We start from the raw sequence: 13164 nt of genomic DNA on the forward strand, positions 1-13164 counted from the left end.
GAAGGAGAGGGAGAAGCAGACTCCCCGCTGACATGGGGCTTGATCCCAGGACTGAGATCATGACCTGAGCTGAAGGCAGATGCTTAACTGACTAAGCCACCCAGGCATCCCAATTACAAGTTTTTTGATACCAATTATGTTCCTAGAAGGCCTTTTATCTAAGGAGTTCAGAACAACTCAAGTAGGTAGTGTACTTTATGCAGTAAAAATGACACACCTGAGATTATTTGAATGAAATCATCTCCAGACAAGCCATGAATATTTAAAAGTACATACTTCATAAAAATGACTTCAAATTAATAAGTTCTTTTTAGGGCGCCTGGGTGGCTTAGTCGGTTAAGCATCTGCCTTCAGCTCAGGTCATGATCTCAGAGTCCTGGGATCGAGTACTTCATTGCGCTCTCTGCTCAGCTGGGAAGCCTGCTTCTCCCTTTCCTCCCCGCTTGTGCTCTCTCTGGCTATCTCTGTCACTATCTGTCTCTCTCAAATAAAATATTTTTTAAAAAAGTTCCTTTTAAAGAATTTTTTTTTCAGGAGCTTCTACAAAAACTCAAGACTTACCCATTTCATAATTGGAGCCCAGAAAAAAACTGTTTTGGGACCTGAAAAAAAAAAAGAGAAAAATTCAGAAATAAACCAACTATTTTACATGTCTTTTTTTTTCTTTTCAATTTTTTAATTTAAATTCTAGTTAGTTAAAAAAAAATTCTCGTTAGTTAACATACATTGCAATATTAGTTTCAGGAGTAGATTTCAGTGACTCATCCCTTACATAAACACCCAGGGCTCGTCATCACAAGTACCCTCCTTAATACCCATCACCCATCTAACCCATCCCCCACCACCTCCCTCCATCAGCCCTCAGTTTGTTCTCTATCTTTAAGAGTCTCTTATGGTTATACATGTCTTTTAACAGCCATCACCACATTTCAAAATCCCCCAAATTTAGCAATCTATTTCTAATCATTTGTACTATCCTTTCTGCATTCTGTGTATTTAACATTTAGAAAGTCACCACAGTATCGACCTTACATACAGGTTGTTTTGACTTCCTTGTCAGTTATTTGTAATTTTGTGACTTATTAAAAATTATCAAAAGTACAACAGAGATAGTTTGGAAACCATTCCCAAAGCTTTGCCTTGAACATGAAACTTAATGTTAGTTAGTTCACTCAAGGATAACCTCCAAGTTGGAGAAATTAGAAATTAGAGATTTGTGATATGAACCTCAATAACTATTAAATATTCAATTCTATTAATATTTATTATTGTAAATGACATGTTGCCATATGTATGATAGTAAAAGCTCTTATAAAAAGTCTATATATTCTAGTAAAAAATTTTTTTAAAGATTTTATTTATTTATTTGAGAGAGAGAGACAGAGACAGAGCATGAGCAGCAGGGGTGGGGGGGGGAGGCAGAGGGAGAGGGAGAAGCAGGCTCCCTGCTGAGTAGGGAGACCAACTAGGGACTTGATTCCAGGACCCTGAGATCATGACCTGAGCCAAAGTCAGATGCTTAACCGACTAAGCCACCCAGGCACCTCTCTAGTAAAAAATTAATGAACCTAATTTTAAGGTTCATGTGAAAAAGGGGAAAGACTTAAGATCTCTAAGCTCTGTAACAGTAGGGTTGTTATTTTAGCTATCCTGGTATCCATTGGCCTTTTGCAAAATGTTAAATAAATGTTGGTAGCATTGAAAACAATTCTGGTTTCTTAAATAATGCAGAATTTGAGAGATATGATGCTTCAGAGCTGGAAGGAAACTCAGTTCATCTAACCTAAATCTTTCATTTTACCATGAGGCTCTGAGCAGATTCATGACCTAGTCCAGGTGGGCAGCCAGTAAGCAGCAGAACTGTGACTGGAACCTAAGCCTTCTAGCTCTTTAACTACATAACTGCCCACTTTTAACTCTTCCAAATTATATATCTCATTTAACCTTCAAGAGGCTACAGGGACAGGAAAGAAACAGACTTTGGTCCATGATAATTTAAAATATAACTAAGCATGCTAAATCCAATATATATCAAAGTACTTAATATGGTGAGTATGCTCTCACACACTGGATCAACAGATACATTTATTTCTTAACACACAAATTAAACAACTTGATATAAGAAAACAGAGATTTACTAGCAAATTCAAAAGTTTTAAAATCCTATTATATTCATGACTATTATTGCTGCCTTAGTATTCTACTTTGCTTTGTAGGAAGAAATCATTTGTTTTTATGGATCACCAAAATCACATCTAAAATGGCATCATTATCTAAGCATAACACATTTTACTTCTCTTCATCTACTCTAATATTTCTTAATAGCACCAGCAGGTAAAGATGCATTTATCCATTTTTCCCCTAGTAGGTGAGCAAGTGTTCACTGTCATTAATGGTAAAGAGTATTTTTGTTCACATATGCGTAAATAACATTTAAAAGATAAAACTGACTTATTATTTAGAAACAAAACAAAAGAAAGATAGTGAAGTTGAAAAGGTAATGATTTAAGTTAAAACCCAGCTGTAGTTCTGGGTTTAACTTGTTGCAGATAAGACCATTCATTCATCCATAATAATTACTGCGTGCTTTACCTAGCTGTACCTAGCACTGGGGATATGCTGGGAAATAAAATACGGTGCTAACTTTTATTAACTCAGCACAAGAATGCTGTATAAGTAAAGTCACACCTGGAAGCTAACATTTTAGGAAAACTTAATTCTAATGTGCTTTTCTCAAAGTTGCACTAGTTTCACACGCAGGTAATACCATCATCTCAAAGTAAAAATGAGCTCAATGATAACACTCCTTTTTTGGGGTTGCATTTTGGCTGAATTACTATCAAAAGTAGTTGGTTTGGGGTGCCTGGTTGGCTCAGTCGGTAGAGCATGCGACTCTTGATCTCAGAGTTGTAAGTTCGAGCCCCATGTTGGGTGTAGATTACTTAAAAAAAATAAAATCTTAAAAAAAAAGTTGGTTAGTAACTCTAAGGAGAGAAATTTGAAAAATGTAAAAATAGCATCTGCTTTCTCTATAACTTTTGCTTATCAAGTAGTCCTACAAAAGTGTCACACGAATACTGTAAACTATTGCTTGCCTTTAGCATTATTAAGTGATGGCAATGTTACACATTTTGGACTATCTTCCACAATTTAACATAGTCGTTGATATTTTTTTATCCCTCTCAAACTAATTCACATTGTTCTTACAGCTACTAAATTCATTAATTGTGATTTTCATACAAAGAGATTTAAAAATCTATCATAGTATACTTTAAATACTCTACTATAGTTAGTAGTATATCTACTTACCTATCAAAATTACGACCTCCTTGAAGCTAGTGGCTAAATAGTATTCACACTTGTAGCCCTACCTAATAGATGTTGAATAAAAAGAAGAGTTAGCCAACACAGTTGGAAGCAGTTTATATGAACTGGAGTTTAGACTCATCTTTGACATATTAAGTATGTATACAACTATATAAATATGTGTCTGTATATACATATGCAAACAATTGAAAAATTCTTTAAAATCAGAAGTTGTTTTTATCAGTCTGACACTTAAAATACTGGAAAGTGTGGCTTATACTTCAAAGAGTTTTTAATTAAGTTTTCTGATTTTCTAGAATATTTAAACCTAATCCTAAAGTTGTTCTACAATCTAAGTCTTATTTTCTCAATCTTCAAAGGACCTGGATACTATATTTAGACTAATAATTCTTCAAACTCTAGAAGATCATGGCACAGTCTCTTTTTCCCAGTGGGCCAAAACAATTATAATGCTAAACTTCATTTTCTCACATACATGTGACAGCTAGTCATTTTCATGTTTTCCTATGTACTTTCAAGTTTTCCAATATTTTAAGTTGTAGTGCAAATCTGGACACAGTGCTGAAATGGCTGCTAGGAGAATTAAAGCTATTGAGGAGTTCTAAATTTTGACATTCTTATAACTGAGTGAAAATCCCTATATATTCAATTTCTGGGTTACCGTACGTATCTTTTATTCAGTTCCCTAAGCTGTGTACTGTTCTGATCACAGCTACCATTACACCCAGAATTCTAGCCATATAATGATCCGCTCCTCTAGATCTTGAACAAGATATGGAAACAATTTTCTTTCTTTGGTTAGGACTAGGTTGGAATTTCAAAAGAAATGTTTATTGAACTAAAGAAATAGAAAAGAAAACATGAATGCATTGGGTTTCAGAATATAAATTTCTAATCCTAACTTAATTAAATTTTAGCCCAGGTCACTGGTTCTCAACCAGGGGTGATTTTGCCCCCCAGGGGGACATTCAGCAATGTCTAGAAACATTTTTAGTTGTCACAACTGTCGTGGTGGCGCTGCTGCCATTAGTGATGCCTGCTAGGTAGAGGCCAGGCAGGCTGTCAACCATCCTACCACGCACAGGACAGCCCCCCGAAACAAATAATCACCTAGCCCCCCAAATGTCAACAGAGCAAGGATGAAAAACCTTGGCCTAGGTGGACTTACAAGCTAGGCAAGCATGCAAATAGTTTCATGCTGTTTAATGACTCTAAACCTTAGTTTATGCTTAGAATATCCCAATATTCTGCCTGGCCTTCCATCTGGCTAACTCCTAATATCCTTTGAAAACTTATCTTAGATTTCATCTCCTCAAGGAAGCCTTCTTTAACATCTCCAGGTTACATTAAATGCTCCTTCTCTGAACCCCCAAAGCATATATTGCTCTATTGTTTTCTGCACTTAACAATTAAAATGATGCATTTATGCATCTGTCACTTTAATTAGACAAGGTGAAGACAAGGCCTATTTCTTAGTTTTCCTTAACAAATAACATTTGTGAACAGAATTGAATTGGATTAACCATGTCCAGGACGGGTGTTAATCAAAGATATTCAAATTTTAGGTCTGGCCAGATATGCCTTGATACTGTTTCATCTTCAAGGGTAGAATCTGCTATTTACTCATCCCCAGGGATATCAAGTTCCCTTTATATCAGGGCTGTACTAGATTTTCAGTCATTAGTCACTCTACTCCTAGACCATGACACTCCCCTATCTGGCTCCTGAAAATTCTTCCCATAAGTCTGATGCCATAATGCACTGATCCTGTAAGTCAATCTTTTCAAACTCTCTAGTTACTTTATTTTATTTAGCTTGAGCTTCTGAGATTCCTATCACAGCACACCTAGCTTATTTTTCTTCCCCATATACAAAGTCTCTGAGTCATATGCAATATCAATTACTAAGTTTTACTTTTTAATCCCTGCAGGAGGGTTGGCTTTCATCACTCAAGGGTAAGTCAGCACATTGTTTTGGTCTCTGGCTTTGAACTTCTCATCCAACTCCTCTCTTCCTATTTCAAAACTGATGCTTCCTCCTCTGCCAGCCTCAAAATTGTTTCCTGAACAATGCCTCTAGGTTCTGGTTTCTTTATGAGCTTAAATATTTGATCCTTCAGAGTTAATGAACAGTAGAGCTTTTCAGTAAGTGTTTGCTTGGTAACTAATTTACTCAACTGCCCCAAGCCAGATGATAGTTTTAAAATATTACCTGTTCCTCTCCCTTACAACCAAACCAAACAAAAAAACTTCAAACATGGAATTATGGTTGCTAGAACCTGGACCATGAGAGGTATGAATATTTTAGTTAGTGAATAATTTTGAAGTATAAAACAAACTTTCAATTATTTTAATAACTGCTAAGCACTAAATTTAAAAATATTATGAGCAAATATGTATTAAAAGACATTCTAAATTTCTAATATTTCTGAGATATCAGAGGATGCTGATAAGCGACACAAATAATCAGAGTTGGATATCTATAAGTGCAAACAAATAGTGTTTTCTTCATTGTTAAGAAAAGGAAAACAGCAGCTTAGCAATACCTGTCATCATACAATGGATTAACAAAAATTTTTAAAGAAGACGTGTCTTAGTTCACTTTTCCATTTTATCTTACTAATCATTTTCTACCTTAAGAGTAAAAAAGTCAAGTAAATTTAGACATGTATGAATTCAGGTACAGAGGAAAGACTTCCTGCTTGGAACAGAATAACTTTACACACATGCAAACATGCACACATACAAATATTGAGTTGAGATACTATGTGCCAATGTGAAAAATAAATTTCTCATTTAATGCTTTTCACTATCTATTCGTGTCCCTTTCAGACCATTTCTCTATGGTTTGCTGCTTTTCAACATTCCTCAACATTCTTTTAAGTTCCGTATACTAAGCAATCCCCTCTTTGCTATCATGTGACCAACACACTTATAAATCCTTAGAATTTGTAAATGTTACTCCTTGACATAGATATGGACTGTCAAAAGTTACTCATTTTTATTTGTACTAAAACTAGTTCTGATTTCACACTAAGAATGTGACTGGGCTTCCATTTTAGGATCATGTAATCTTTATATCTTTTGAAAGGCCTTGGAAACAGCCATCACTCAGATAGCACCCAGAACATCAAGGGTATATAATGATTCTTAAAATGTCGATTAAAAACAGGCTTTGGTACAAATGCCAAAGTAAAATAACAGGTGAAACAACTAACTAAAATAGCTAATAGGCATTTTGGGTTGATACATTTTAAATTTATATTATTTATTCAGTTACAAAGAATCAATGACTTTTAGATGTAGGAAGAGAGTTGAAACTATCTAAATCAGGCACTCATAAGTCAGGTAACTGAGGCCCAGAGCTGTGGAATTACCTGTGTAAAATACATAGCAGAGCAAGGATTAAATACTAAGATCTCCAAATCCTAACTTAACAATAATTACATAGTTTTCCCCAATGAATTCTGAGTTTCTTGAAAGCTCTGAAACTAAGAAAAGCTCTAGTAAGAATACCAAATTGAAGATTATTACAGCTGAAGAGGACCTTAAAGAAAATCCAAGCTCCCTTATTTTAACAGATGAAAAAGAAAAGGCACTTAGATGTTAAGTAATCTGTTTTATACTCAGGTACTTCCAGATAGAGCAAGCACAGGACACAGATCTCTGATCCTCCTCTTCTTTCTACTGTGTCATACCATACTTTAAACATTTTCATACCCTCTTATAACCAAATTAATATTCTTGCATGACTTGGAAATGTCAAATTATTTATAGCTTTCCTTAGGTCTTGTTTCTCCTTTGGTATATCTGTTGAATCAAACTAGGTGAAGCATAAATAGTCTTAATTTCTTAAAATTAGCTTAAAATCAGGTTAGTGGACAAAAGTTTATTAAGTGTCAAACTAACAACTACAGCCGGACTATATTCCTTTTATGATCTCTTCTGAGAATATAAAATCTCTGTGAGTAGGGATTTTTATTCACTAACATATCCCAAGTGCCAGAACAGTACCTAATATACAGTAGGCCCTCGATAAATATTGAATAATTCAACTTTCTTGGTAGCTACTGGTTTAAAGATATCCTACTTTTCATCAATATCTCACAGTTGTATGTGAAATCCCAACTTTCTATTTTGGTTCTCATTCTAGTTTTAAGGGTACAGAGATTATTACTGTAAAAAATGAAATGTGCATATCTATATATTTAGTATATATAAACATAATCTATATTAGATATGATATATAATATAATCCAGATCTCTAAATATCTATATATCTATTCTAGACTGGCATTAAAATTCTTCAAGCAATCTCTGATGCAAGAAAATAAACTATTCTAACAGAAATGCTAAAGAACTATGCTAATTCATAACTATGTGGGCATCTACACTGTTTATTTACTTGATCTGCATTTGGCTTTATTTACATGTAATAAAACAATATATACTCTGAACTAAGTTGTATTAGACTATCTAGTATAACACCATTTCCCTTAGTATTTAACTCTGAATTTTTATGATAAAGATATACCCTTATGAACATGGCTAATATGGGTTCGTTTAGTATGTTTTTATTTTCTTTTATTTTTAAAGATTTTATTTATTTGACAGAGTCGGGGGGAGGGGCAGATGGAGAGAATCTCAAGTGGACTTGGTGCTCAGCACAGAGCTGGATGCCAGGCCCAATCGCACCATCCTGAGATCATAACCTAAGCCAAAATCGATCACACTTAACCAACTGAGCCACTCAGGCGCCCCTGTTTTTATTTTAAAACATATTCTTTAGATATTTAAGATAAAAAGGAATAAACAATTCTCTTACCTAGGAGAAATGCAAATATTACTGTTATTGAGATCTTAAAGTAACTTTTCCAGTGAGCCTTCACAGGGAGAATACCATGTAATGCAGAGAATGATATTCTCAGCAACAGCACGCTAAGCACTGCAACAGATTTCACACAACTATTTTTTCAAAACTTCTTCCACTTAAGCCAAAATGTAACTCAAGAAAAGCAAAGCTATGGTGAGGTATATAAAATGATATGGTTCAGAAACCTGTTTTCTGGGCTGACTTAGTTGGCGGAAAGTTTTTATGTATTTTTATTATTTGTTTTTATTTTATTTCCCCCAGTTTTATTGAGATATAATTGGCATATAACACTGTATTAGTTTAAGATGTACAACATAATGATTTGATATATATTTATACTGCAAAATTACTACTACAATAAGTTCAGTTAACATCCATTGCCTCACTTAGCTCATTTTTTTTCTTGTCATAAGAACTTTTAAGATCTACTTTCTTAGCAGCTCTCAGATATTTAACACAGTATTGTTAACTATAGTCACCATGTTGTACGTTATATCCCCAAAACTTACTTATTGTATAAGAGGAAGTTTATACCGTCAGACCGCCCTCTAAGATAGTTTTTGGATTCTTTAGAGCTGTGGTCTAACTACCTTTGAACACTGGACCCTATCATTAAAAAAACCGTTTTTTGAGCATACATCCCCTAAATTTATATTGTATGTATTTATAAACTATATATAAGTCATATACATGTATATATGTACATATGTTGACTCCACAGAACTCAATTGTGTTCTACATAACCTATATATAACTATACTAACTTATTTTTATATTATAAAAAATACACAGAATAGAAAATTTAAAAAGATAAAATAATAGTAAGCATTAGTAGAAGCTATATTGTTTTCTTCCTACATTCCAATGTTTCATTTTGTGCATACTTTGGGACAATTCACCCCATTTTGGGACTCAAAAATACAAAGGAATGACACTCCTTCACTAATGTTTTTTTCCCCTAAGCTTTTAAGTAAACACCAGTCAGCATGACTTCAAGGTTATTTTTCTGACAAATACCTGGAGTAGAGCTATGCAGCTGGTTAATGTAGAGTCACATACTTTTATAGTCAGGAGGTGATGGTGGAGAGTGGCATATCTTATGAGGACTGAATTTGCTAGGACACACATTTGGTTAGAACTCTATTCTTACTCTATAGAGTTAGATCACAATGTGCTAGGAACAACACACACGTGAATGATGAAGGCCGCAAATCTAATTATAATATATATCATTATGATATAAAAATATATACATTATAGTTCTGTAACTCTAGTATATACCTATATAAAGACATATTCTTGTTTCTTGACTAGACATTCTGCCCGTGATAAAATTAAATCTCAGATATTTAGAATCCGAAATGTATGATATCCAACTGTTAATATCATAGCCTTGCATATCATTGTAAAAACCTCCAGTATGTGAACGTAGTCTAAAGTTTAAATGAGGATTCAATAACATACTATTATGCAAAATAGTACACAAAAACCTTGCATAGTCACTCTGATGACTCTTGGAGCAATAATCAGTGTTTCCTCAGATTTTATTCAATACCAATGAATCGACAGTTATGTTTTTCATGCTTCTCCATTTCTCCATTGGTGTGCCTACAACTTTTTAATCACAAATACTTTTGCAATGATAGATATTCTTACTATGTATATTGATTAAAAGCTTAGATGGGAGGGAACTAATGTTTTTTGAGAGTCTAAGTGCAAACACTTTGCTAAATGTTTTAAAGCCATTATATCATTTAATTTTCACAACAATCCTTAAATGATGATAATTATTATCCCCATTTTATAGATCAGAAAAATAAGGCTTGGGGGCTTTAAGGTCAAGGTCACACAGCCAAGATTTAATCCTACCTTTCTCTGGCTTCAGAGCCTATTCTCCTTTCCCTACACTGAAAATGGGGTTATAATAACTGAACCAATCCAAGAATATCCAGATGAAATACACAGTCTACAAATGAAAGGTAATTCCTCTTGATTCTGAAAGATGACTAAAGCAATAATTATAAGTGGTTAAAGCCCAGGCCCCTGAAAAGATTACTATAAAACTACCCTTTGCTTCTGTATTAAAGTAATTTAAAATTGCTCTTCCTTTACCCTGCCCTTATCCTACAGCCCAAATACAAAGCTTAAGAAGGTCAAAGTTGACTCCATAGAATTCAGTTGACTCTAAAACCCAGATTACTACAGAAGCATTGCTCAACCCTCCCTCCTGAAAATCTTTGTCACAAAATACAGCACAATTCCAAAAAACTGAGTGTTAAAAAAACCAAAAGGCAAATAAACTAAATATGCTTCTTAAAAAATTCTCCTTAAAATTTTATAATGGGTACCGATTTTATAATGGGTAAAGCATAAATATTATACTTTAGTATAATATTATTAATTCTATTCATTTCATCATCAAACTGGAAATCAGAGTCTGCAACCATCTCAGACCCCAGAGAGCTGCTTCCTAGTCAATATGTGGAGAAAAAACAACTTTCCTAATGATGCCAACTGCAGAGAGAGATTTAACTATGTAGGAAAAAATGGTTACTTTTGGGTTGCACTTCAATATTTCACTTTATAACACATTTTCTCATTTGCTAAATCTTAGGCTGGAAAGAGACCTCAATACTTCCGGTTTTAGTTCCCAGCCAAGTATTACTACAGCTCATTTTATAGAAGAGGCAACAAAAATCTAGATCTTAAAGAGTTGGAAAGATTGGGATCTTCCAGTTTCTTATAGAACTATTTTTTTTTTCAACCACAAGAACACGGTTTCCAACAGGACAAATGAGAGCTAACATTTGCTAGGCATTTACGAAGAATCAAACACATATGTTATCTTTAACTTTCACATTAAGCAGATGCTACAGAAACTAAAATATCTAGGATTTCACCCAAGGTCACACCTATATAGTAAAAGGCAGAGCAGAATTAAATCCGGGTCTGTCCCCATGAAAAAGTCTAGGGAAAGTTAGCTCAGTAATTTCATAAGTAAGGACAGCCTTAAACAAACTGGACCTATGGGACGAGGTATGACACTGACTCTGGAACCCGGGAAACGCATCTGCAGGCCTCTGCCAGCTGGAGCTTAAGAAGTGTGACCTTTCCTCCAAACCTTGCGCTGCGACAGGACGGCTCTGCTCCGCGTGGGTCAATATACCACTACTCGCGGAGGGAAAGAGGAGAGAATGAGAATTTCGTGGGGGGCCCCGACGGATCTGGGGCCGCGGAAAGGGAGAAGGATCAAACCCAGAGGCCCGGTCCGGGTTTGGGCCGTGCCTAAGGGATGGGGTGCAACAAAGGTCGCGAAGGGCGCTCACTCGAGAATCACAGGTTTATGAGAGATGTTGAACGAAGTAAAGTGAAAAGCAGGTTGGCTGGGAAGTGAGACGGATTCACTTGAAGGGAAGGGGTTGGGGCTGTGGGTGATGCCTCCAGCGGCAGAGCTGTCCGTGGCCTCTAAAGGTCTATTTTCGAGGGAGAAGGAGGGAAGGTCTCGGTGAGAGCTATTCTGGGTCTATTACCTGCCGGGTGGTTGTACAACGGCCTCAGTTTCTCCGGCAGCATGAGCTCCACTTTATCGAGGACCCGGTGGTAGGTGGCCCGAAGGCCCCGGGCGCCAGCTGCTGACATCTCTGCGGACGAGTTGGTCGTGGGCGGTCGAGTGGGAGAGTGGCCGCGTGCTCCTCCCTGGATGACAACGAAGGGCACTCGTCACTTTCTCCTGCCACAGTGCCTCGCCTCCTCCTCTCCCCTAGGGTGCCCTTCCCGCGGCTCAGGCGGCCCCCCTACGAACCACCGTGTACGCGGTGGCCCAGAAAAGATTGTAGGGGCGGAGGCTCTGCGACGGCCCGCCCCGAGTCCGCCTCCTTCCCTCCCACCGCCCAGAGGGAGGAGGAGTCACAGCAACAGGTGCCTGAAGGACTGCCTCACCAAGCCAACCCAGGGCCCTAGCGGCAGCGCGCCTGCGCAAGCGGAGCGGCCCACGGTGATTGGCCCGCCCCGCGGCGCGGGCGGGGTCCAGCGCGAACCTCCAATTTCTCCTTCCTGCCCTCGAGGCCATGTTGGAGAAGGGAACGTGAAGCTGCACCAGTTCTAATCCCCTTTTCGCTTTAAGATAGCCCGTAGTTAAAATGGGCTTTTTGGGCCTTCAGTGCCCCAACTAAAGATGACGCCGCACAACGCTCTTGCTTCCTTTGGAATGAGACTTGTGACTGAGAGACTTCATACCTCAGCTTCTCTCTCTTCCTCATTTATCCATAGAGAATCAAGGATTTAGCTACAGTGTCCCGAACCACTTCTCTCGGGTGAAGGCAGCCGTGGCGTACAAGAGCCTCACTCGTGGGTGGTCGTCATCTCGCGAGAAAGGCTTGTAAGGGAGGGTGTCGAGAACGAGGAGAGGGAGGAGTCGCGGCCGCCTCCGCCTCCTCCTCCTGTTGGAGGGGGGCCGAGGGAGGGGACTGTTGCTGATCTCTGGATGTTCTGGGTAGTCTGAGGAGGAGAGTATGAGGCGAGCTCCGGCCCGGGCGCGGCCGGGCTTCGGGGGCGAGGGCGCCGCCGCCGCCGCCATCTAACTTGCTGCGCCCGCGAGGGCCGGCGCGCGGATGGTGCCGGTGCGGCTCGGGTGTTGATCCGCGTGTCCCCTCCCCCTTCTCCCCTCCCCCACGCGGTGGTCTCCCCTCCTACCCGGGCCCGGCAGAGCCATGTCTCGGGGTGGCTCCTGCCCACACCTGTTGTGGGACGTGAGGAAAAGGTCCCTCGGGCTGGAGGACCCGTCCCGGCTGCGGAGCCGCTACCTGGGTGAGCGGGGGCCCCGGGGGCGGAGGCGCTGAGGTCGCCGCCCAGAGGTGGGGGAGGGGGCCGCGCCGCGGGGGCTGTTGGAGGTGGGACAGCCCCTCGGCAGGGGCGCCCCGGAGACTCTGCGGTGCTGGGTGGACGTTGGCCGACGGACCCCGTGCC

General features: G+C 38.5%; 1 protein-coding gene across 1 annotated transcript in view; it reads right to left on the reverse strand.

The window, feature by feature from the left end:
- The window catches only part of MPC2 (mitochondrial pyruvate carrier 2), a 26197-nt gene extending 13612 nt beyond the window's left edge, over positions 1–12585 (reverse strand). Inside the window, exons 1-3 of the mRNA XM_006735647.3 lie at positions 12436–12585; positions 11730–11895; positions 562–602 (exon numbers count right to left, since the gene is read on the reverse strand). Coding sequence (XP_006735710.1) covers positions 562–602; positions 11730–11838 — 150 coding nt within the window. The 5' untranslated portion in view covers positions 11839–11895; positions 12436–12585. The remainder of the gene's footprint in view (positions 1–561; positions 603–11729; positions 11896–12435) is intronic.
- Positions 12586–13164: the final 579 nt, after the last annotated feature.

The sequence above is a fragment of the Leptonychotes weddellii genome, chromosome 6, assembly GCF_054177405.1.
Source record: "Leptonychotes weddellii isolate Sample4059 chromosome 6, ASM5417740v2, whole genome shotgun sequence".
In the NCBI taxonomy this organism is placed as follows: Eukaryota; Metazoa; Chordata; class Mammalia; order Carnivora; family Phocidae; genus Leptonychotes; species Leptonychotes weddellii.